Source organism: Magnolia sinica, chromosome 4 (genome assembly GCF_029962835.1).
Source record: "Magnolia sinica isolate HGM2019 chromosome 4, MsV1, whole genome shotgun sequence".
NCBI lineage: Eukaryota > Viridiplantae > Streptophyta > Magnoliopsida > Magnoliales > Magnoliaceae > Magnolia > Magnolia sinica.
Genome location: NC_080576.1, coordinates 31509007 through 31536374, shown reverse-complemented (window position 1 = coordinate 31536374; position 27368 = coordinate 31509007). Strand labels below are relative to the sequence as shown.

At 39.0% G+C, this 27368-nt stretch overlaps 1 protein-coding gene and 1 long non-coding RNA gene across 4 annotated transcripts; both read right to left on the bottom strand.

The window, feature by feature from the left end:
- Window positions 1–3851: 3851 nt before the first annotated feature.
- LOC131242965 (uncharacterized) lies at window positions 3852–15934 on the bottom strand. Of its 3 annotated transcripts, none has more exons than XR_009169788.1 (3): window positions 15248–15925; window positions 14835–14908; window positions 3852–4238 (listed from the first exon to the last, which is right to left on the bottom strand). It is a non-coding gene; the product is annotated as an uncharacterized LOC131242965 (long non-coding RNA). The 3 variants fall into 3 exon arrangements; XR_009169787.1 differs by having other exon boundaries at window positions 3943–4212; XR_009169786.1 differs by lacking the exon at window positions 3852–4238 and having other exon boundaries at window positions 14719–14908; window positions 15248–15934.
- Window positions 15935–15962: 28 nt separating this feature from the next.
- On the bottom strand, window positions 15963–16950 carry LOC131242964 (small ribosomal subunit protein mL103 (rPPR7)-like). The gene has a single exon (XM_058241975.1). It carries the CDS (start codon window positions 16791–16793, stop codon window positions 16350–16352), a length of 444 nt encoding a protein of 147 aa, XP_058097958.1. The 5' UTR covers window positions 16794–16950; the 3' UTR covers window positions 15963–16349.
- Window positions 16951–27368: the final 10418 nt, after the last annotated feature.

Here is a 27368-nt window from a genome sequence, read left to right as displayed (position 1 = left end):
AAAAGAAAAAGAAAAAAGAGATGTAATGAAAATTCATGTTGGCTGCATTCGATTACATGGTTTGCCTAAGACCATAATGTCTGATAGGGATGTCCGGTTTACTAGTTATGTTTAGAAGACATTATGGCACATAATGGGCATGAGACTCCAGTTCTCGTCAGCCTACCATCCTTAAACTGGTGGCCAAACTGAAGTTGTGAATCAAAGTCTCAAAAATCTAATACGATGTTTGGTGGGTGAACATATTAAAACTTGAGATTTACTCCTGCCAGTCGCCAAGTTTGCATATAACAGTTCAGTTAATAGGTCTAGGAGTACGAGTCCATTCGAGATTATTAGTGGTTACAAACCTAGACTACCCATATATTTATTACATATGTCAATCACCCAAAGAACCTCAGAGTCAGTCGATGCATTTTCCCGTCACATTCATGAATTGCATGCAAAGATTAGGAGACGGATAAATGCTAATAATGAACATTACAAAATATCAGCTGAGTCATATCGTAGAATTCAAGAATTTAATGAGGGTGATTATGTAATGGTTAGGATGAAGCCAGAACGGTTCTCGAAAAGTACTATTAAGAAGTTACAAGCACGCAGCACTGGACCATTTAAGATTCTGAAAAAGATTGGGTCCAATGCGTATGTGATAGATCTTCCACCTCGCATGGTAATTAATTCAACATTCAATGTGGATGATCTAATGCCTTGTTCAAGCCCCATCTCATAGACGCTAATTTTGTTCCAAACCATTGGCCAATTTCTGAATTTTCTTCCCAACCTACACCACCTATGCCTACTATACCTAAGAAAAGAAAAGAAATTAAAGGAATTGTAGATGAGCAAATTGTTTTCACTCGAGACGATGGATTTCAGAGGTACTTAATGAAGTGGAAGAACAGACCATCATTTGACTGTACATGGTTGACAGAAGCGGAGTTGCAGAGGCTAGATCCAGATTAGAAAGGTATAAGAGTTTTATCTCACCGAAGCCGAGCTCTTCTCAGCTGAGGGGAGTTGATGTGGACATCGGGCTATTCAAAATATATCAACGTAGGAGGTGTGTTACCCGTATCAATGTGATTAGATGATGGGTACGGGTCGGGTCTCTAAAGGTTGAAGATCTTACACATGTGTTCGTGACATGTGTAAATTGCTTGAAGGAGACATTTGGACCATTGGATCGTGATGATTGTGTAATTGGGACCGTTGCATCGTCACGACTCACCTTCATTGCACCACCTTCACGACGCTATCATCAGGGCTCATCGGGCATCTTGAATTTGAATTTAGTTTATGAACATTTGATTTATTTAAGTTTTGAGACAGTTTGCGCACAATTTTTGTGCGAATTTCTCTTTCTTTTTTTAAATTTTTTTTTAATAAGGGTATTTTGGTAATTTTATGTAATTACGAATTTATAAGGGTGTTTTACCCTAAACCTAAAGAATGTTATGTTATGTTTTACGGAAAAAAAGAAGAAGAAGAGAACATTTGCTTCTAACAATTTCGTCGTCTTCAACTTCCAGTGATTAGAAGAAGGCACGACGCCCAGGAAAGTGATTTCTCATCATCTACTTCTCTTTCCTTCTTTCTTTTCTCAAGGTGCTATTTTCTTTAACCCTATTTTCTTCATTTTCTCGTAAAATCTTTAGATGTAGAAGCCGATCTTGTTTCTTTTTATCTAAATCATTAGATCTTAAAAGATTTTCAGCCCCACATTTATATATTCTGACATTCTTCAAATCCCATCACCCAAAGCCTAAATTTGAAGAACCACTAATTTTTTCTGAATTTTTCAGATTTTTCAATCCAGAAAATTCATATTTTCTGGATTAAAAAAATCCACTTGGATTGTTAGACGGACCTATTGTAAGAAGAAAGTTCTATCTTTCGTCGAATCCAACTAAATTCAGATTTTAAGATTCAATACTTTGTGTTTGTGATGGATGGCCATAATCATTACTGCATTAACCTTATTTCTTTCTTGTGTTTATGATGTATAAGGCTGATTTTTTTAATTTGTTTTTAAAGATTACATAAATCTGTTCCTTTCAAATACCATGTTCATTTAAGGTTGGATTAGGCCGTCCTACATCAAACATCCTCATAACTACTACGGGGAGCTCATACTTATGAATGAAGTATATGAGACCATTAAAGGAATTTGGGATGCACCTATGCATCGAAGTCAGATGCACATGTTAGGGTAATGGAACTAGAGTTATGGAGTATACAATTCCAGTTGCTTATTCCATTAAGGATCATATCTGAAAATGGAGTGTATGACAGCTAAGCTTAGAACACTGGGTCAAATTGACGAAAACTATAAGATTGTCAATGTTCCTTGCTCGACTTGTGGGCCCCCATAAAAAAAGATGATGAACCACAAGAATTCTATTTTAATGTTTAGCATAGTCCCACAAGCAGCTACCAAGAGATGGTCAAATGGTCACATGAAGGCAAAAAAGAATAACTAGGAATAGAAGCCTATGACACTTCCAATTTCAAGAAGAGAAAAGGAAAGAAAAAGTAGAAAATGCCCAACATGATTTACTTCGTTTGCAGAAACATTAGTTATTATGCCCTTCAGTGCATTAATAAAAATACAATAATTCTTATATCACCTCATATTTTGTTTACAGGCATTTGTTATAAAATGTTTACAATTGAAACTTTTATCTAACAAGTGAATTTTAGAATCAAGTGCAACAAAGTCTGTGATAAAATATCGCAAAAGACTCGAGAAATTCCGACTTGTAGCCACAGAGAGCTATAATGTGTATATGTGCCGCTGACGACATGCTAAAGATTGATATCTACCATCTCCATATGTGCGTAGGGTGAACGATAATCTCTTGTGATACTTTTTATGCACCGATCATATGTTGAAATTTGATTTATGTTTCTAAGTTGTTTGCAAATTGTTTTAATACTCATTTTTTGAATACTAAAATTCTTTAAGACTGAATAACGCGATCTTTATAATGGTAATTTAATTTCAAATTTATTTATTTTTTATGTACATTGTACTGATGCATCTTTTGCTTTATTTCTTATGTCAAAAGAATTGGTTGTATCTAAATCTATAAATAACATGTGAGGTTAGGTCACATTTAAAATGATTGTCTGAAAGACTAGCTTGATCTGGTCTATTAGAATATTTATCCAGAGTCAATCTATCATTTATGAACATTGTATGTTTGGAAAAATATGTAAGATATCTGTTTTCTAACATACTTAGGTTTAATGATCTAGTAGAGATAGTTCATTTAGATATTTGTGGATCTCTAAAAGTAAATATTAAAAATGGATGCCAATACTACATCACTTTCATTGACAATTATCCTATTATGCATTTGTGTTTCTCATTTCACATAAACCTGAGGCTTTCGACTATTTCTCAGATATAAAGTTAAAGTGAAAAATTAGCTAGAGAAAAATATTAATATCCTTAAATTTGATAGAGGTAACAAGTATACATCTAAAGCATTCAAATCATACTATGAAAATGTTAGCACCGTCCGACATTACATCATGACTTACACCCCGCAGCAAAATGAAGTTATAAAGAAAAGAAACGTGATACTGTTGGACATGGTTGATCGATGATGACACATTCTAGGGAGACACACTGCTTACAACTGTCTATGTTTTAACATAATTCTGTTAAAATCCATCCCAAGATCCCATGTGAGATGAGGACTATGAGGATTTCTTCCCTAGCCAACCTATGGCATCTGGGAATCTTTGGGATATATTTTCATGTTGGCTCCTTATAGAGGTAAACTTGATGGAAAAACCATTGAGTACATATTTCTCAAGTACCCTATACACTTAAAGGGATATGTTTTAATTCTTGAGAACCATTTAGGATTAACTAAGATCAAATCTTGCGACATAACCTTCATCAAAGATAGATATCCCAGCCAAAAGAAGTAAGAAGTTGAAATAAAACTTTTAAAACTTTTTATGTATCTCAAGAGAGCGAGAGTTCCACTTCTCACAATGGAGATGCTCCCATAGTTCGTCAAAATAGTGGAAGTATACCTCAGCAGGTTCCTGAATTATGTCAAAAGGCAAAAGATGATTGATTTTCAAAAAATACTTCCACATTGATGGTGAACCATTCTTGCATTACAATTGACGATGATGAACTGGATTCATATCAATGTGCGTTATTGTCTTCAAATTCGGTTGATTTTGTAGCTGCCATGGACGAAGAGAAATTGCATCTATGAAAATGAATAAAGTATGAAAACTTGTAAATCTGACTCACATTAATGAAGCAATAGGCAACAAGCAAATGCGCAAGATCAAAAGAAAGGAAAATTATATAGTAGATAAGTACAAAGTAAGATTAATTGCTAAAGGTTTCACGCGAAAAGAGAGCATTGATGATAAGGAAACTCTTTCACTTGTTGCAAAATTCTCCTTAATCCATATGATCTTATCAATTATCACCAGTTTGGACAGAGTTGTATCGAATTAATGTGATGATTGCATTCTTAAATGGTGATTTATATTAAAAGATATACATACAACAATCCATGGAAAATGATTTTAAAAATAATAATTAAAAAATTCAAAGAAGGTTTGCAAACTGTTTAAATCTATCTATAGGTTAAAGCAACCTTCAAGGTAGTGCAAACTGTTTAAATCTATCTATAGGTTAAAGCAACCTTCAAGGTAGTGCAACATAACATTTTTCCTAGCCATCACCACTTTCAGATCCACAATAAATAAAGAAGATCATTATGCATGTGTATCAGTCTGAAAGATCTTTTCTAATATCACTATTTTCATATATAATATCATATGTAATTGTTGATAACGATTAAATATTGTATTTTCTCGAACTTTGAGATTAAAGATTTTCATGAAGCTAACTTTATTCTCAGTTAAAGATCACTAAAGACCGTTTTAAGGAATTTTTGGACTTGTTTCAAGCTATCTACATGCAAAAAATAATAATCTCATAGCGGTTTAAGATGAAAAATTCAAAAGATGTTGAAATCCTTATGAAAAAATTGCCAAGTAATATAAGAAGTCATGTCCACATACTGAAGTTGATAAATTGATCATGTCCTCAGTACCTCATACAAACATAGCAGGCGGTTTAATATATACCATGCTTTACATTGGACTAGATATTAATTATTTAGTTAGCATAGTTAGTCATTATTAGAATAACCTGGTACAGTCTCATTGGCAAGCAATCAAATCCATATTTCATTACTGTAGATGGACCAATGACATGATGTTATGTTATAAAGCCATGAATCTCAAGCTTAAATGATACTTTGATGTCGCTTAAGATAATGACGCCAACTAGAAAAAGTCAACTTCAGACTATATATTTTTGCTTGAAGGGAGAGCTATATCATGGTCGAATAAGAAATAGACATTCACAACCCTTTTATCTATGAATATCAAGTACATTGCATGTTGTGCTTATTGTTCAAGAGTGTTGATGAGGTTGAAAATTTCTTATAAGGTCTAAGTGTTGTATCGGGCATCCGTGAGCTAAGTATCATTAAGGATAGACATCACCTCCACCAATGATTTAGGGAAGGATTCTAAACACCACAAAAAAGACTAAGCATATTAAGATTAAGTATTATTACATTCGTGATCAAGTAGGAGATAAAAAGGTTATCCTCAGTTACATTCTCATCGAAGAAATGTTGGCAGACCCATGACAAAGCCTATAGCTAAAGACCTATTCTAAGTTTACGTCAAGCAAATGGGATTGAGAAAAGCCAGTGATGTGGTTGCATGATGTATTTTTTTAAAAAATCTTTAATTAATGAATAGCCATTTCTTTTCTTTAGTATTGATTAAGTATGTAGATCATCAACATTTTTCTTAAGGTCTTAAGAGATTTTTACCTTTGTTAGTAGGCCAATAACTCATTCACATGGGTAAACCAATTCTTAAAGTATAAGAGAAGTACAATTGGGGTAATATTTATACATTGAGGTGTGACTAGCCCTCTATTGAGAACAATAGAGGATGTGAATAAAAGTGATGAAACACCATATTCACCTTCAGTCCATAAAAATTGAAGATAAGACTAATCAAAGTCAAAATAACATAATTGCTCTATTGCTCTTCTACACGATTAATGTTATAACTTGAATAAAAACCAATATGTGAGAATATGAGATAAATCATAGCTCATTTGTAATAATTAGTGTATTGTAGACCTGACATATTTCTAGTATAGTCTACTTTACAATGAGATTGTGGTAATGTGCGCGGACCTATTATCTATATATTGCTTTAATTTGATATACTCATTACAACATCCGAGTAGCTAATCTCATAAGTGACTCTGTCCTTAGCTATCCTCATCCTATATATAGAAGGATGTGATTGAAGGTCGCTACTTTAGTGTATGATGATAAATGACCTTAGATTGGCTAAAACTTAGTTACGCTAGGAAAGCGGTTTGATTAATTCCAAATTACACATCTGTGTGAGAAAGAACCCTTGATAGTTATTTCAAGTTTTTATAGCTATTAATACACACTTAATTACTTATTCACCAGTAGTATTGACCAGTAGTATTGAGTTTTTAATAGATATATATATATATATATATATATATATATATATATATATATATATATATATATATATATATGTCAAAAGTATATGTATTACAATATTACTTTAAAAAAATTTAAAATTGATGTGTGAAAAATCAAATTTTCAAAATAACTTGATAAATTGAATAAGTGCATATGCTAGCTGAGTGCTATAAATCGAAAGTCAACTCCATCCAGTGTAGTCATGTGGACCAAGATAAGCATAGTAAAGCTCGGTTATTAAGTACTAAAAAGGTAGTTACTTAGTAATCAAACACCTGTGAGAAGACAACAGTGTTTCAATTGTTCCCATATCTCTTATTCTTATGATCGCGATTTTTTTTTGTTATGAGACGATCTAGATGAACATTCAGTACTGCACTCATTCCATTGTGATTGAGAGGGAGCACGGGCCCACTTATGAGCAATTACATGTATGTGTATCCCACACGAGAATCTCTATGAATGCTTCTTTTCACTTCTCCTCCAGGCTTGAAATTCAATTTTAAACTTGAAATTGAATAAATAGAATAAATGATTGAGAAATTGGAGAGATGAATGAGATTGGATAACCCCTACCTCATCCAAACTCTCCTTATCCCTCCCTTCTAAAGCTGAAAGCTATCCCTTGTTCAATACATCTCAAAAACATTATGGCTTGTTTGGAGCGTGGGATTAGGTGGTATGGAATTGCATTTAGTCCAATGTAGATTCCATCCCATGTTTGAAAACATTGGGAAGGATTGGATTAATCCAGATATCATATGAGCTAGTCCCTGTAGAAAATACCATGAGATTTATGATGAATTCCAAAATCCACTACATCTGTGGTCCCCCCATTGATATGTGTTTTTTACATGCCGTCCATCTATATGCACCCTTTACACATGAAAATTAAGTTGCATATGCACACAGGTAACTGGCATTAGCTATGAAATTTGGTCCATTGATTACAATTTCATGATCCACGAAATGGGTAATAATAGTTATTAGGGGGTACTACATGCACTATCCTTTCGTTTTCCAAGCTTAAAAGATGTTCCAAATAAGATAAACATGAAACTAGTTCTGTGAGCAAACCAAAAGAAAAACACATTATTATTTTGAAGTAATAGGTATCGATACATACTTCATTCTCAGTAGTATTTATTTATTCAAATAACTGAGAATTCATAATCCGTACTTAAGTAAAGATATTTTTGGATGCTACCTAAAAATGACTTCATCTTATTTTAGTTGATTGTAATTAAGTGTTAGAGATCGCGATTGTTGGCTACTTAGATTGTTACTAATCTTCTTTTTTGAGATAGGATTAGAAAAAATCTCCATAACCAACAAATACAATCTCTATACATAATTACAATTAACCAACACAAGATGAAGTCATTTAAGCAGCATCCAAAATCGACACTACACCTCCCTCAAGAGCAAAGGCTTCTGTTCCGGCGCTTCGTTTCGTTCAGTAGTCTTTTCATGGTATATGAAGAAGAAGTAGAAAGCGAATAGGCAGCTTGACCCTGCCATCGCCCACACCAGCCATGCCATGCTGCCGGACATGATCACGGTCACCCGACGAGCGAACATGACATGGAGCACCGTTGCGAGCGACCATATCGGGACCTTTAACCACTCCCTCTTTGGTGAATCACGCGGCAGCCGATCGAAAACATGAACGCACCAGAAGAACAGCATAAGGAATACGACAAAGGTAACCCTTGACAGGTCATTGCGTGATTGGACAGCGGCAGCTACCGTGTTTGCGGTCAGGAAAAGAATGCTCGCAATGACGATGGAGGACAACTTTGAATCTCCGCTCCAACTACCATCGGCCTCGGAAAATGTCGGTGCCGGTTTGAGGGCCTCATGATTCGATATCGGGTAAGCTGAAACCGACATCCTAAGACTTCAACGGCCTAATTCGAAATGAATATAGCGGAAGCGCAGCAGCCTCTGGGATCCAACATAAGTGCCTTCTCATCTCCAACTCTTATCGCGTTTTAAGGGTCTCTGGTCCGCGTCCTCTGGAAGAAGGAAGCTTCTCCAGTCTTTCGGCGGTTTCAACACGCATAATTTTTATTTTATTTTTAAGAATAAAGGGTATACACCAGGTATTACGGATGATAAATATGAAGCGGTTTGGCTGGTGGACCACACATCAGCTATCTAGCTGGTGTATTGAGGTCAGCAAGTTCTGTGGGTCCCACACACCAGCTAATCCGCTTCCCATACGTAGTAACTAGTAAATTACTAGGAAATTGCAGCTACTCCGCAAAAGGTCAAATTTTTCTTGTTGAGGATGTTTCCGCGAAGTTTCGGTGATCGGGACTCCTGAGGTGGATGGCTTTCGCAGCAAGTTCCTGAGTTGGACTTTCCACGATGATGTCGGTCAGAAATCCTCTCCGTCGAATCGTTTTACGAGCTCATTTACAAGACAAAAATGAGGCGGATCTACCACTAAAATGGTATTAGGGAAAAGTGGGAAAAGAAATGCTACCGTTGAAACCTTCCTGGATCCACATTGACGTTTATATGCCATCCAAGCCGTTTTATAGGGTCATTCCCACTGGGGATGAACTGAAAACACACGCAAACAAAAAAAAAAAAAAGCCTGATATAAAACTTGTGGCCATACCAATATTTCAACAGTGGCCGTTCAATGCCCACTCGTGTGGTCCTTTTGACGTCTGGATCCTACTCATTTTCGGTTTCATGTCCTAAAATGATCGGGGAAACGGGTGGACGGAGTGGATTTCTAAAGAACTAGAGTATGTACTAACTCGCCTATCCCGAGCTTGGAACAGGCCGGGCTCTGAGCAGCCACCACGATGTGTGGGTTTATCAACACCATCCATCCATTTTTCCATATCATTTTAGTATATAAGGTAAAGAATTAGGCAAATCCAAGGCTCATGTGGACCACACAGTAGGGATTAAACACACACCATTAAAAACTTGTTGGGAGCTGCAGAGGTTTTGAATCAAGCCAATATTTGTGTTCTGACTTCATCCAGGTCTATGTGAAGTAATGAACATGTTGAAGGTTTCAACGGTGGGAGTCATGATCACCACTCCCTATGGTGTGGTCCACATGAGCCTTGGATCTTCCTCATTTTTGGGCTTATATAGAAAAATAGATAGAAGGTGTTGATAAACCCATAAATCACAGTGGACCCCTCAGCCAGCTCCGAGCTCTCAACCAGCGGATACGTGCATGGTTCAGGGAATACTTTTCAGTATCCCAGCGCGTAAGGTGGCTCTCAAACTTGCTTATGATCCAGCAATTCTGTCCGTCCATCACTGACTAGACATGAAAATTGAACCAAAAAGACATTATTAAACAAGTTATTTTTACCTTTAACTTTGGACCACTCACTATTTTCGCTTTTGCAAGCCATTAACTGGACGGTTAAGATCGACGGATGAGTGTGATTTTAGATACATGCCCCACACACAATTTAAACGGTCTGGATAGCTGTACGCCAGCGGCACGTGGAAGGAAGATGAGAAATCCCCATCTTACCATATTGCAAAAACCTAACATAGGAATACCAAGTCTTTGGAGGTTGAGCTACTCCGAACGGCTGAAGACCTAGGCAACGGTCGTATCGTAAAACTGGGCAAGTGGGCAGATTGATCCAGACCGTCCAAATCGTCAAGATTGCTTTCAACGGAGTGTAGCTCAAAATCATGCTGATGTGTTGATCCAACCGTCTGATTTCACCTCGTTAAAAATTGTGATTGTTAATCATTTGGCATAAGGCCAACCAATAGCCGGTTAGGATCATCTACTTGGTGTGATTTCTTTCTAGACCAGGTCCACTCTCCATTTACAGCAAGGCTTACAAGTTAAAAGTTGGGAAGGTCTGGATTTACATGAGCAACGTACGTGTGCAGTCTGGCGACGGTCCACCCTACAGGGTGTGTTTGGATAGGAAGAAAACAAGGGGAAAAAAAATGCCTAATGATTCTCCACTGATTGACTTATAAGGATTTCAGGGCACTATTGAACCATGGATTCAACTTTTCCCTGATCTCATTTGCATAATAAGCAAAAATTTTATTTTTGTGAGATAATGCTCACCTTGATAATGTCATCTAAATTCAACTAGGGCGCACCAGATCCTCTTCAGCTTGAGCAAAACAAGCTCATTCAACAGACCTTGTGGGGTAGTGGATTAGGTGAGCCCCAGAATCATGCAAGAGAGTGCCGCCCTTAACACAGGGCCCACATTGATCTATGTATTCTATATCCGTGACATCCATCCGTTTTCCCAGATCATTTTAGGGCATGAGCCCAAAAATAAAGAAGATCCAAATCTCAGATGGACCATGTTGTAGGAAACATTTGTGATTGAACCTCCCACCATTAAAAAAATCCTAGGGCCCATCGTAATGTTTCCATAATGTTTATTTGCCATCAAACCTGTTGATAAGGTCACATAAACCTGGATGAAGGGTAAAACCAAACATCAGCCTCATCCAAAACTTTTGGGGCCTGTTATAAGTTGTTAATGGTCATTCCCCACTGTTTCCTACAGTATGGTCGTCCATCTGAGACTTGGATCTGCTTCATTTATGAATCATGCCCTAAAATAATATGAGAAAACAGATGCACGGAATGGATATGGAATACATACATCAAAGTGGGCCCCACGTTAAGGGCCATACCGTCTTGGGTGAGGCCGGCGCCACACCTAATCCACCCCCATATTGTGGGTGGTTCCCAAGATGGTGTATGTATGGCATCAAACACATCGAGTGGGATTGCACAACCATGAAAGTTGAAACTCCAAAGATGACCAATCCAACCATCATATATGGGTAGGTTTTCGGGTGGTTTCATTTTTTCCAATGGTGCAGCTCACCTGATGATCATATAGACTTACTGTCATCATGATGGAGCTCACTTGATGCATGGGTTCAAGTAAAAACAACACAGCAACCACAGCACCAAAGATAATAGACAACCACCCAAAAACCTCCAATTCACATGGTGGCCCACATGTTTGCTGGGTCAGCCTGATTTTTCAGATGTGCTGGATTCATGGTGGCATGGCCCTTCTAGACCAGGTGGATGCCATGAAAGCATCACAGTAGGCCCTACGTGCAATAGTTATAAAATGAGCTTATTCTCAAAACATCACAAGGACTCTCTTTTTACAAAACCTAAAAAAAATGTGGAAGCCTAATCAAGTCATTAGAGGTGTGCTAACAAAGCATTGCATACATTAATTTCACCCTATATCCCAAAATTAAGGTCGCCAGTGTCAGACATGTGGGGCTACCAAACCTCTCATTTATAAAAGCCACTAATTCGATGCTGCATAGCTCATTCACATCAGGGCAAGAGTTTGCAAACTGTCGTTTAAATTTTGGTTAGTACAAGATGAGCCCCTTGTTTAATGATCCGAACTGTTAGCATGAGTTTGTATGAGAATCTAGTCTGAGATGCACAAAATGGGCAGCTTTCTATCCATCTCACTGAATAGAAGTTGGAAATTGGGTTCATGCAGCAGGCATGCCAGATGCTAGTTCTCAATAACAAGAAAATCAAAACCCAATCCCAAAAGAAAAGCCTGTAGCATTGTGAAATTCTATAGCCAGAGGGGTCGCATAGTTGGGTGGATCTGGACTTTCCATTTGTTAGGCCATACTGTGGTTCACTGACAGGCAATGATAGAATAATCACAACAAAAGGGCTACCCTATCTCTATCTGTTACATTTGTGGCCTCCATATAGCAGTAAGCATAAAAAGGGAGAAATCTATTTATTGCATGGCCAGGATCCTTCAATAGGTGTTGTTTTAGTTCCATAGGCTATCCACAGACGGGCCCACCACATGGATGGTGCAGGATCACCAACTGTATAACCACATCTACAATGGAGTGGCAACAAACCAAGACTGGTTCATTGTGCAATGAATTTGAAAGTTTTTTCCAATTTGTTTAGGTTTCTCAGATACTGAGCACGCTGAATACTCAGCTGCAATATCTTGATTGAGGGACAAATAAAACAAAGGATTCGGCAAGGAAGTGATTCGTGATTGGTTGTAAGACAGGCCGCTCAATTAAATTCAAAGAAAGAGATAGTGGGATTGAAATAACAAACAGAAGCACTTGATAGAGAAAACCGCATTAATAGAACTGTGGTTCTTCCTAAACTAGGTAAGGCATCCTTTTCCATTCTTTCCCATTTTCTTTTGGTGATGTAGGACTGTTTCAGACAGTGGCCTTCAAGCTCAGAAACTCAGATCGGAGAAGCATAAGACTACATTTCTTGTTCTTGAGGTACCAAAAAGAGAATGAGATGGGCAATGCAGTGCAAGGACCCTTGAAATTACAGACAGAATTATAAAGACAACATGATCAGTCTCATCAACCCACAGTTTAGAATCTAAGAGCATGACAATTGCTTCAAGAGGCAGAAGAATACAGCTTATTTCCCATCTAGCCCAAGCTTACTTAGCAAAATAAAGGGACATGACCTAAAAAAGAGGGATTGTACAATCCTCAATCCAAACTTGCCCACCAATTTTCCTCGAACCAACCTCTTTTCGTCTTTTGAAACGAAACTTGCAAAGCACGCAATATAACTTGCTCCCTACTCTTCCTTGACGAAGACAAAAGTATTGCCACAATGAAAGACCTATCTTGAAACTTCTGAACTCAATTAAAAATTAATAAAATTCCTGGAAATATCCATAGGCTAAGCCCCCCAGTTTTATGCCGAATGGACATGCATGGAAAAACCCCCTGCTGGTTTCATCATGGCATCACAGTGACTTCATCACAGGAGGTCAATTTGATCCTCATTTTCAACCACCCCTTCTTTTACTTGGTAGACCCCATGGCGATTGGTGGGCAAGTTTGGTAGAAATTGAAGAATGAGGGACCGGATTGTGTGACCAAAGGGTTCTAGGCCTTTACATGGAAGGATAAATGTTTTTGCCTTATTTCATCTTTTCTTCCTTCTATGGTTGGCTAAAGGGTTCTAGGACCGCGTACTGAAGGCATTTTGTTTGTGTGTTATATTCTCCCCCCTCATTCTACATCTTCCTTTCTACAGTGTTTTAAATACCTTACACTATGTAGTGTGTAGCTTATGCTGTGTAGCATAGCTTAATCGTAATGCTACACTATGTAGCGTGTAGCTTATGCTGCGTAGCATAGCTTAATCGTAATGCTACATAGCTCATGAAAATAGCTTAAATCACATGTAGTCTAAACTAAATGACGATTTGCATACTCTAGACACTACATAGACTACGTTACACACTATGTGGCTCACATTACAAGTTATTTTCACTACAGCATTAAAATCAATTAATGTTTTCAATGATTTGTTATATATTTTTTATTTTCAATATAAAAAATAGTTAATATTTTCAATGCTTTTAGTATAATAATACGAGTAACAGTATTAAATCAGTTTCATTGCTCTCTTTACTTTTGTACTTAATCAATGCCATTTCCTATTACTTTAGGTCATTTTTCATTATTAATCTGTCTAATTTGGTGCAAAATATCATGAAAATTATGCAACCAAGCAAAACCTTGATTAAAAATCTAGAAGAAGTGTGTAGCGTAAGCTACATACTATTTAGCCTATGCCTCATGTTTCAGAGTGGTGAATGCCATGCTCCACGCTATGTCGCTATGTGCTACTTAAAACAATGTTTCAACATTAGGATGCGTGTAGCATCATTGGGTCCTTAGTTGGTACTATGGAAAAGGTATTCGCATTGGTGGCCATAACGGCCACCACCGTTGCCTTTATGATACGTGTCGTAACGGCTCTTATTGGCCCCCATAACAGCCATTACAGTATCTTTTTTATTGGGGAAAAAAAAAACCTTGAAAAACCTATATCTGCCCTGTAATGTTGAAGAAAAAAAATCCGAAAAACCTATACATAACCCATAACAGACCATTACGGAGTTGTTACGGCCTTTACAGGAGGCGTAACAGGTGGTTAATGGCAGTTATGCGTCATTTTTACCATAATGGTTGTTACATCCGTCACGACCCCATAAAGTGTAAAGGTTGTCACCGTTACCTTTACCTAACGGCCTTTACGGCACACCATGGGAGAGATCCATGGTCCAGTAAAATCTCCTCGACAGGACAAAACTAACCCTTCTATTGTTGCATGCAAAAGGAAGGTTGAGAAATGAACCACAGCAACATTTCACATTCAGCTATGGAAAGGCCTAAAATCAGACAGATGGAATACCAAACCTGGAGAACTTCTGGAAGATTGTCAATACATTGGGGATGTATCGGATCAACGGTCTAGATCATTGGACTGTGCTCTGCAAGCACACACCAAAAACGTGAGGATAGTACACAGATCTACTGGACAAGGATCACAAGAAACACATATGCTCATCGGCTCATGTCTTTTTATGGTCAAAAGGCAGGAAAACAGTCATATAATGTAGGCAACCAAAGGTAGTTCTTTTACTAAATAAATAGTACCCTACAACCCATCCCCATCTAACTAACATGAAAGGGATGCAGCCAAGCAATTGTTTAGGTTGAATCACGTTAGAAGTTGGGGATTTGGGCATAGCCAGAGATATCTACCAATTCCATGCCAAACGCGAACATGTAAGTAGCTAAATCAGGAAGATCAAGATATCGTACCATACCTTTTTGAAGTAGAAGATAGTTGGCTAGGCCGATCAAATTCCAGCTTTCGGGGCCAACCCAATTCTCCATACGGCACCATTTTCATGCTTCTATTCCTCTGCAAGTCACCAATATTTTGGATTCAAGTGATTCGAGCTAAAATTTCCTCACCACTAACCATACCACTCAGACTAATAAAAAAAAAAGTGACGAAATGTCCACATCTTGCAGATAACATCCTCCACTCAAACCCAATGAGGGTAAAACCCATGAGATAATTGAATACCTTATATCAATCAATCCCAATTCTATCTAATTGCATTATGGGTAATCGAATCGCCACACCAAATAAGAATTTCAACTATGATGTAGCTACCGCCTGACCACTTCCCTTACTACTCTCATCATTCAACCCAAGTTCTTCCTCAACCTTCTTCCACACATTCAAAGAACTCTTGGGAAACCTTTGTTGAAGGAGAAGAGGTCAAAGGATCGCAACAGACGCATCATCCGACTCTCTCCATTATTAGAGTTTCTTTTCTTAGTTTATTTCATGTTAGGACAAGGGCTGAATTCTCTTTTTGCTTGTTATAATTTTTATATAAATAATATATAGATTGAGGGCATTAATACTCTCTCTTTGCCCTTAATCTTTATATTATTTATACTAAAATTATAACAAGCAAACAGACAATACAAAACTTGTATAAAAAATAATAATAATAATAATAAGAAAAGAAACTCTAATAAAGGAGAGATAAGTACCGTACTTTGCGATCCTTTGACCGCTGCTTCTCCTTTAACAATTCAGACTATCAACCACCTCTTCTTCACCTCTCAAATCAACCCCTTCGCCTTCACCACCTCCGAATTCTTAACCAGCCCCTCAACCAAACCCTTGTCTTCCCAAAATTCGGAATCTTGTTCTTCTTCACACTGGCCTTGAAAATTCCAACCCCGCATCGAAATCCCCATTCCTACGTTTTGGCATTTGGCAGACACCGTTTCTCCTCCAAACCCTAGTAAACTTTCTTCGCCTCGTCCATCTTCCCATTCTTACAGTAACACGTCATGAGATAATTATAGCTAATCGTATCAGGCTTCAGCCCCGAGGAGGCCATCTCATCCATCAATCCTAACACTTCTTGAGGAGACAGCGGACCGCGAGGTGCCGAGGGAGTCCAACTGTTGGAAATTTTGGATGGCCTGGTCGAGCATGCCGGCTCGGCCGTAGGTGAGGATGAGGGTGAGGAGGAAGGGCTCTTGGGTGATTTTGGGATCTGATTTCTGGGACTCGACGAGGGATTCGATGTCGAAGTAGCGGTGGGACTTGGCCAGGCGACGGACGGTGAGATCGAGGGCGTAGCGGGAGGCGACGGGGGACTGGAGGTGGGCCACGACGGAGGAGTAGACGGCGAGAGCTTTGTCTGGGTCGTGCTCGGATCGGAGCTTGGATTTTGCGCGACTGATGGAGATTGAGCGAGACGTGGCAGTCGCGGTGGTGGTGGTGGAGAGGAGGCGGGAGCGGGGAAGGAAGTGGTTGAGAGAGGAGGATAGAGTTGTCATTGGGATTCGTGCCTGGGGCAAAATGGGAATTTCAAGTCGTGGGGTGAGGTAAAAAAGAGGGCGGCGGGGTGAGGGAGCGGCGATTTTATGGAGGCTCTCTAGCTGGTTTTAGGGTTTGGGACGCGATGGGCCGTGGCTCACACGAGCCGAAGTTGGCCCGTACGATGCTCGGTCTGACTGTTGGAGCGGATTCTCAGCGTTGACATTGGCACCAGATAGGGAGACCATGTTGCCCGTTGGGTGAGTTGTGTGTTTGGGGGGTTTGGACGTCCGGATGTTCGCGGCCCAGCATATGAAAGTATTTTCTTGATGACCTTTCGCACAGGTGGACAGTTCAATGCATCTGCGGCTTTCCCTTTGAGCTCTGACCGTCCTCGCGGGGGTCGCGGATTTGCGAGAAGTTCTTGTGCAAGGATGCGGGGTGGGCCACCGTGATGTTTATCCGTCGATTCGTTTTGCAAGCTCATTTTAAGTCTGGCAGACAAAAATGAGGTGGATACAAAACTCAAAACTCAGAGTTGCACGAGAGAAAAAATTGGAGAAAGAAATTTCAACCGTTAGAAACCTTCATGCGCTCCGCCTGGATGTTTATAAGCCATCCAAACCGTTCACGACGTCAATCCTACCCTGATAAAGTGAAACACCAAAAAATAAAAAATAAAAAATAAAAAATAAAAATTTAGCTATAAGATTTTTGTCAACGGTGCTTATTGAATCCCTATTATTTCTTCTCGTGAAGCCCACTTAAGTTTTGTTGTTAGAATATTTGGTTGAATTAAATACACTATTAAAAATCGAGAACCAAAACAAAAAAATAAAACTTGAGAAAAATGACTTATTGAATTGAGTCGAGTCATTAGTCACTCGGCTTGAAATCGAATTTGCTCCCTTTGAACAGCGTCGCAAGTGCGACAGGTTTCTAGAACAATTGACCTCCAAAATACAACGACTATGACCCAGCTCCAACGGTGCTGAAACTAGAGAGTTTTTAAGAGAAGAGGAGAAAAGATTTGTTCGTACTTTAAAACTGGAACTGAAGTCCTTTTATAGACTCTGAAGTGACACATCTCTCTGGTTTAAAACAAAAAAGGCGCAAGTGTGAGTACATTCTTGCAAATAAAGTCCCGCGAGTACCCATACACATACCCGCGTGAGTACACTTGTATCGGCGCCCACGCCCGGCCCAGCCCAGCCCAGCCCGTCCCGTCCCATCGCACACAGACTCGGACTCGGCATGGCTCGGCGCGCACTCACGTGTGTGGTCAATGGCATCAATTAGAGTTATTAGCATAGCCCCCCACAGGACCAAATTCACATGCCCCCTAAATGGGGCTCAAGCCCCAAAGCAAAAAGTCTATCTTGTATATAAGATATTTTCCTTTGGTAAATCCGATGTGGGACAAAACCCACAACCCAAAAACACCAAAATTTCAAATGTGGAGGGAAACTGAAAATTTTGAAAATCAAATTTTAATGTTAATTTTGAAACAAAATACAACATTTGTCTCCACCTTATTTTGGTCTCAAGTTCTAAAATGATCTAAAAAAATGGACGAACGGAGTATATTTCTCACAAGCATCGAAGTGGCCCCAACTAGACGCCAGCTTCCTTGTATGCAATACCAGAGGTGTTACCATTACCGTTTGGGGACACCTTGATGAATTTGTTGTACATCCACGCCACCTATTCATCCGTGTTTTCAGCTCATTTTAATGTGTTGTACTAAATCTCGAGCAGACTACAACACTAGAAAAAGTAATGAATGACTGGTAAAATCTCTTTGTAGGCTACAAAAGTTTCGAATCAAGATTATCTTTATATTTTCCCTTCATTGTTGATCTCTTTAGGATTATCTTTATATTTTCCCTTCATCCAGATCTGGTTGATCTCTTCATCTAGATCGAGTTGACCTTATTAACCTGCTAGATGAAAACTATACCTTACGGATCTACTTATGGTAAGCCTTTGAAATTTATTAGTGGTAGATATTCAATCATCATTATTTCCTGTAGTATGGTCCATCTTAAATTTGGATATACTTAATGTTTTGGGATTACATCCTAAAATGGGCTGAAAAATACATGGACCGCATGGATGTACAACACATCATCAAAATGGCCCCAATGTAAGGGTAACACCCAGTAAGGTGTCACCCATACCTGGGTAATACCTAACCCGCTCCCATGCAACACAAAGCCCAGTGGGGCCCACTGGATGTCTGTGTGAAATGCAACGCCAAGCTCATTGGAGCTCAAGACTAGGTAGATCCACGACCCAAGTGAGCCACCCCACAAGAAACATTGAAGATTTAAGGCCTGCTATTGAAATCTTATTGGCACCATATGAAAGTTTTATATCACATTAATATCCACCAGAATCATCTTATGAAAGCATTAGATGGCACGTGAACATTAACATGATCTCTTAACAATATTTTAGGCCATCTTTGGTTTTTCAATTTTCTGTGTAAGTCTAAGTAAATGAGTCATCATTATCTTTTTAAGGTGTTTGATTAAAATACTATTACAACACCAAAAACAAAGTCAAATGCATAGGTAAACCTAATAGATAAAGAAAGTCAGAATCATTATATTTTTACATGTTAAAAGTTTCAATTTTATGGTATGTTCTTTTAAAACAAACAATGATATGGTACAATTATTGTAGTAAAATGTAAGTAATGTCATTACATAATTATAGGTAAGTAATTATTACCTATTTTCAGTTAATTACTATTTTAAATAAAAAATCAAATAGGCCCTTAGTGGTAGTCATTCTCCTTCCTATTCTTTTCTTATATTGTGGCCCTCTTGAGTCACGGGTTTGTCTCAATTTATCCTGTAAAACTATATGTGCATCGAATATGGAGATCAAATAAACTGAATATATCACGTACCTGATTGGGACAACATTGCTATAAACTTGATGTTGTAGTTTTCTGCACCTTACACACTGAGAAAAGCACTGTGATGGGAATGAAAGCTTTTGTTGTGTGTAGGCTTGGGAACCCAGCCCTGTTCATATAGTTTAGAGGGTTAAGGAGTTTAAAACCCATCGAAACTTCTCTCCATAAAGCTCCACACGAAGTTGGTAATCCTAGTTCGACTTGAACACTGTGTGTGTGACACATTTTTAGCACACCATCCCTTGCATGATTATGGATGAATAACAACTAAGTGGGGTCTACTAGTATTCCCGATCACACTATCCAACCCTTAGGGCAATCTAAACCGTTGATCACTAAGGCCCACTTGACATGATTATAGAATTCTTACATTCTCCCACTTGGACCACATTGATCAATGTTAATGATTAATTTTTTAAAAAAATATATTTTAAAATATATTTTAATTTTGAAGAAACATCCAAATGGTTAACTAATATAATTGTTGGATAATACGAGTAATGCTCTTACAATCTAGTCTATCAAGACCACTAATATCGGAATGCAGTATCTATCATAACATTTAATCTAAGCAAAGTAAGATTAAGCATGGTCACAAATACTACCAATCTTAATGACATGGATCAGGAAGTAGGAAGTGTGGTATGAAGATTACACACATAGTGTGATGATATATGTTTATCCTTGAGAGGTCCTGGAGCTTTAAAATGAGTCCAACGAGACGTGACTTTAGTTCTGCTCACTCAAAACAAATTGCGCATATATATTTAGAAGTAGAAATTAACTTTATATCAGAATCATCAAAACTTTATCAATGAGATCTATTAAATATCTATAAAAATAAAATCAACTCCCACTAACTGAATATATTTGTAGGATCAATGATTCACATGGATGTTGTTATGGGTAAAAATAGGCCAAGTAAGACTACCAATATAAGAGAACACAAAACGCAGAAAATGAGGTGAGCTTGGTCCCTGCTACAGAGCTCGACTTCCACAACTAGCCTGAGGACTGACCATAAGGTGTGACCTCAGCCCCAGCTAACACCCTACTATTGCGATCGACAGACAACTTTTTACCGACCTGACCTCGAAGGTAGATCCTAACCAGCTTGACCTCAAGGCCAACTTCAATCATCAGAGACTGACCACGAATCCCTAGTTCTACTAGACCCAGATCCCCGGTTATAACTTAGGCATTGGAGGGTCCCCTACCATAGCTAGGGTCTTTATTGTTACATTATTTTTACAGGTATTCAAAGGTCTAGCAGGGACGACCAAAAAACAGCATGAACAGTTTGGCGCAATCTGTGGGAACGACAATAAAGTCATTCCCTTCTCACCTATTATCTCTAGTTGTTCTACAATGGCGAGGGGAAGAAATAAGGCCCTAGCTACTACTCCCTCGTCTGCAGAATGTTCAGAGTCCACGTTCACCACAGGATGATTCTGCTCTAGCAACGCCTGTGTACAAGTCCCATAATTGAGGAGGTTGATTTGTCTCTTTGGAGAATCAAGTCGAAGCTTAAAACGGTAACATGAATCATATAATGCAGATACTAAAAAGACAGAACCCACCTCCCGAGGGGTAGGAGCAGGTGCCACTACTGAACAATATTGACTGCAAGCTCCCCATAACTCGCAATGGGTCGAGCTACATCTAGGGCTACATAGCCAAGCCCCTACCCACACTACCGCTCTCGCCATCTCCGACCTTCGCCATATGTTGGAGAATAAGAGGCGCGGGAAGGCTTCCAAAGTTATGGCAGAGAATGAAGTCCCATGAGAGGGCAAGCTCAAGGAAATACGAGGGTAGATTGGAGACATCCGACAAGCATACCAGGCTTGGGTCTTGACTACGGTTGAAGCTATGTTGGAGGAAACAAAGCTGCCCTTCACCGACCACATTATGGTAGCTCTGCTTTCGTTTAGGTTCCAGACGTCGCAAATCACATCCTATTTTGGAACCAGAGATCCAGTTGAGCATCTAGAATCTTTCAGGGCATGGATGGAACTGCACAGTGTAACTACTTCAGTAATGTGCCGAGAATTCTCCTTAACTTTATTGGGAGCGGCACAAAAATGGTATAGGCAGCTAAAACTAATGTCTATCAAATCCTTCACGCAACTCAACAAAGCTTTCATCACTCAATTCATTGGTTAAAAGGACAGGAGGAAACCAGTGACTCATCTCCTCATCATTACTCAAAGGGACGACGAGCTTCTAAAGGACTATATCATTCACTTCAACGCGGAAGCAGTGCAGGTAGATGGCTATTCGGAGCAAATAGCCTTGGCCTGCATGATTCCGGTCTCAAGGAGGACATCTTCCTTTTCTAATCACCAAGAATCCTTCGACCACATTAGCCAACCTCCTCAGCCGAGCACAAAAATATTCCAATGCAGAAGAACTCTTTAGCTCATGGAAAGCTACTTGGAGAGTGGGAAGCTCGGCAAGATATCGAAAACGTAAGGAGGAACAACCACCAGCCATGGTCAATAGCAAGAAGAAAAGAGATGATGACCCGAGTAGAGGACAATGCCCGAGCCGTCGACTGGAAAGTAAATTTCATTCATATATTCCTCTAAATGCCACACTTGAACAAGTCCTCATGGAAGTTCATGACAAACGGATTCTAAAATGGCTGAGCAAGATGAGAGTCAATGTTGACAAACGCGATAAATGAAAGTACTGCCACTTTCATCGCGACTACGATTACAACACTACCGACTGCTCCGATCTTAAGGAAGAGATTGAGTCCCTCATTCATAACGGACATCTACGAGAGTATGTCTACAAGAGGAAGGAAGAGCAACCAAACCAAAGGAACGAGCAACAAGGCAACAAGAACAACAATGAAGCGGTGGGCGAGATACGCACTATATTCAAAGGTGGGGATTCGAACGGAGCTCGCAAAGCTCATGCTCAGAGTGCCAGTGGCAGTAACACCAAGCACCACGTCAATCTCACAAGTGATGCTGTGAAGGAACAAAGGTGGTTCCATGTAATTTAACTTTTTTCGAGGAAGACACTCGAAGAATCCACCAGCCGCACAATGACGCCCTGGTGGTGACCATGGCAGTGGCCAACCACATGGTACACTGCATATTAGTGGACATGGGCAGCTTGGCGGACATCCTCTTCATCGTTGCTTTCGAGAAGATAGGGATCGGAAGATCCCGACTACGTCCCATTCGAACTCCCTTGCTTAGATGTATGACGTGGCACCGATACATTCCTAGCATGGTTGGACCAAAAGAAGATGGACCATAAATTGACCATAACTTTTGATTCGGGTATCGTTACAGCGCACCAGACCAAGTATCAAGAAACGAAGCAGTACAAGAACTCGAGGACGAGTTCTTTTAAAGTAGAGGGGACTGATGTAGAGTAGGTTGTAGACACTTTCATATCCAAGATGGACCAGAGAAGGCCCAATCGAAGGTAAAAGTCATCAAGACCGTCAGAACCTTAAAATAGGCATATTTTGCAAATTCGGCATGGGCAACCTAGCATAGCCGGGTTGGTTGGATAATGTAGCTCGTCCTACCCCAAAATCATATATGATACGTCGTGGTTAAGCCACGTAGGACACTTACTATAAATAGTAAATTTACTATTTATAGTCAGTTATGAATTTTAGGGAGTTTTAGTTATAGTTTAATTCTTAAGCTTATTCCAAGGTTTGGTATCCCTATTTAAAGGGTTGTAGACTTGTTTATTTCATTAATCAATCAATTTACGAATTTTCTAGAATATTATTTCTATTTTTCTTGCTTTTTCCTTGTGGATTTAAGAAGTCTCTGTGAGGAGTCCAGAGAAGCTTCTTGGATTCAAAGTAGTTATCCTTGAGAAAGACAGTGATCGACCTCATCACGTTCATCCTTGCGTCAATTAGTATACACTAATTTGGGATATTAAAGCTAATTTAGGAAATCAAGTGGATGGCGATATAGGGATTCATTATCTTTCAGAAATAATGGAAGATTTTCATCGGGAGAGTCAGTTGACCATGCAAGGGTTGGAGGAAACCCTCAAACATATTGCAGATACGCTAATTCTGCCTCGAGCTCAAAGCAATGCTCAACCACCCGTGGTCGCTATATGACCCAACCCCGATTTCCGCAGAGGACCATCAGATGATGGTAAATCGCAGGCCACCACTTTGATCGTGAGGAAGCCGTTATACATGCCAAAGGTAGAAATAGATTTACTACGAGACAACATCTTTCAAACGAGGTGCACTGTAAGTTAAAAAGTCTGTAATGTGATCATTGATGTTATGAGTAGTGGGAATCTTGTGTTAAAATAATGGATGAAAAGATACAACTGAAAATAAAAAAGCATCCATCTCCGTACATGATTGGATGGATCAATGGGGTCAACAAACAAGAAGTAACCGAACAATGCACTATCTCTTTTTCAATTGGTAAAAATTATAAGGATCAAGTACTTTGTGACGTAGTCAACATAAAAGCTTATCATATATTACTTGGTCGACTATGGAAAAATAATATTGATACTACGTATAGAGGTTGGGATAACGTATTTATATTTATTAAAGATAGTAAAAAAATTGACCTTGTCCCTATGGGAACGAAGAACTAACCAAAGACTTCTAAAGTTGAGGAACAATCTATCATACCCAAACTGATTTCATTAAACATTCAAACATGTGGAGCCTGTGAACTTTTCAGAGGATTTGAAACCAGTGTTAGAAGAGTTCAAGGCGATTGTGTTCAATAAACTTCCTAATAAATTACCTCCTATACAAGATATACAAAACACATTGATCTTGTCTCATGGGCGAGTCTACCTAATTGTCCACATTATCAAGAAGAATGTGAAATTCGGCAAGGGCAAGTGAAGGAACTGATCCATATTAGCCAAGTCAATGAGAGTATGAGTACATATATTGCGTCAGATTAAGAGCCTAATACTAAGTACAAGATAAGGGCTAATAAACGTTGGCGTCATAAGTTATCTGAGAATCATGAGGTAAGTCCCTTGAGAAACTCGAGGACGAGTTTTTTTCCAAGTGGAGGAGTTTGATGTAGGTCATGGCACCGATACATTCCTAGCATAGTTGGACCAAAAAAAGGTGGACCGTAAATTAACCAAAACTTTTGATCCTAGTATCATTACGACACACCTAATTGAGTATCAAGAACCGAAGCAGCACGAGAACTAGAGGACGAGTTGTTTTGAAGTGGAGGGGACTAATATAGAGCGGGTCACGAACACTTTCATGTCCAAGATGGACCAGAGAAGGCTCAATTGAAGGCAGAAGTCATCAAGATAATCAAAACCTTAAAACAGACATCTCGCAAACCGGAATGATTTGCTGGACGTACCATATATGATTTTGGGGTAGGACGAGATACTTTAGCCAACCAACCCAGCTATGCTGGATTGACTACACTGAATTTACGAGATTCCATCAGATCGACAGTCAAATTTCTTGTTTACTTCGGTTTTTACTATTTTTAGTAAGTTTGGTTTGATTGTAACTCTTCATCCATTGGGATTTAGGAGTTGTATCCAACATGAAAAGTTCTTAGAATAATTTGGAGAATAATATGGTTAAGCCACATAAGACATTTACTATAAATAGTAAATTTACTATTTATAGTAAGTTATGAATTTTAGGGAGTTTTAGTTATAGTTTAATTCCTAAGCTTATTCTAAGGCTTGATATCCCTATTTAAAGGGTTGTAGACTTGTTTATTTCATTAATCAATTAATTTATGAATTTTTCTAGAATATTATTTCTATTTTCTTGCTTTTTTCTCATGTATTCGAGAAGTCTATATGAGGAGTCCAGAGAAACTTTGTGGATTCGAAGTAGTTATCCTTGAGGAAGATGGTGATCGACCTCATCACGTTCATCCCTACGTTAGAAGGTCACCCCCAAAGGAAGTATACTACTGTCCCTGATCGCAGGAGAAGGTCATAACCAAACTACAGTGATGGTTGACTTCCTTGTGGTAGACTGCTCCTCTGTCTACAACGTTATTCTAGGGCGACCATCTCTCAACGTCATGCGATCGGCTGTATCTACCTATCATCTTGCAATGAAGTTCCCGACCAAACATGGGGTTAGCCAAGTTAAGGGTGATCAACACGAGGCCCGACAGTGTTACGTCACGACACTAAGGGTAGGAGCATGACAATAAACACTAGCGATCACATCCTTGGGCCCCCGAGAAGAATTAACTAAAAGAGGATCTCATGTGGAAGACCCTGTGGTTATACCCTTATGCGAGACTGACCCGACCTGTACGGCTCAAATCAACTTGTGACTATTTTCTTCAAGTTTTTGACTATCGTCTTATTAAAAGCTTCCGCCAACCCATTTGCTGATGGATAATATGGTGTCGAGAAGGAATGTTGAATACTAAAATTCTGACCGAGCTTTTCCATGTTTCTATTCTAAAGAGTGTCGTTATCAGTAATAATTCTCTTTGAAATTCCATGTCGGTATATAATTGTATGATGAATAAAATCGATGACATCCCTCTCCTTAACGTTGTGTAAGGCAATTGCTTCTGTCCATTTAGAGAAATAATCTGTCGTTACAAGAATATACCGATGCCCTCTAGATAATGGTGAATTAATAGGACTAATGACATCCAACCCCCAAGTTGTAAAGGGCGAACCCACCGACTAATGAAGATCTTCAGGCGGCACATGTATAACATCGCAATGTACCTGCATTCATGGCATCGTTTTGCATAAGCCATCGCATCTTTGAAAAAAGAAGGCCAATAATACCCCATGCGATGTATTCGGTGGAATAAATTTCGGCCAGCCTGATGAGCCTCGCACTCTCCTGAGTGGGCTTCTCGTAATACATAATCAGCTTCTTCTGTATCCAAACAATGCAACAACATTTCATTGTAAGATTTTCGATATAATATCTTACTATGAATAATGAACCTTTTCAATCTTTGTTTAATTTGTGATTTCAACGATTGTTGTTTCGGTGAGATTGCGTACTTAAGATAATCGACGAAGGGCTTCCGTCAATCATCAATAGTGACTTCTAGGCAAGATACCAGTTGTGCTTTGGCAATTTCGCTTAAAGGCTTTGGAAATGGTAAAAATCATCATTCTTCAATCGTTATCTGGAGAGGGCTCCTATCATAACAGGAGAGAGTCGCAGCCAGACTGGCTAATGCATATGCTCTTGCATTTTCATATCGTAGTATATGTTTGATTTTAACATTATGAAAACCCTCCAACAGTTGTTATGCTCGTTGGCAATAGGGTAATAATTATGGCTTCTTTATATCGAATTCTGTCATCAACTGATTTATTGCTAACTTAGATTCTCCAAAAATCTATAGGACTCGTATCTTCATCTCATGAGCTATATCCAATCCCATAATGCGGGCATTATATGTGGCCTCATTGTTCGTGCATGATGTACCCAACATGAAGGAGTGTGGTAATAAATTGTCTTGAGGACTGATAAATATTACACCAGCGCCTACTCCTGACATTCAAGAGGCACCGTCGAAGTACATCTGCTAAGAACTAGGCGATTCAAGTAACAACACCTATTCATTTGACAATTCATCGGAGATCTCTTCATTATCTGGGACCGGTGAGCCGCTAAGAAATCCACAACTACCTGCCATTTTACTGATTTTGACAGCTCATA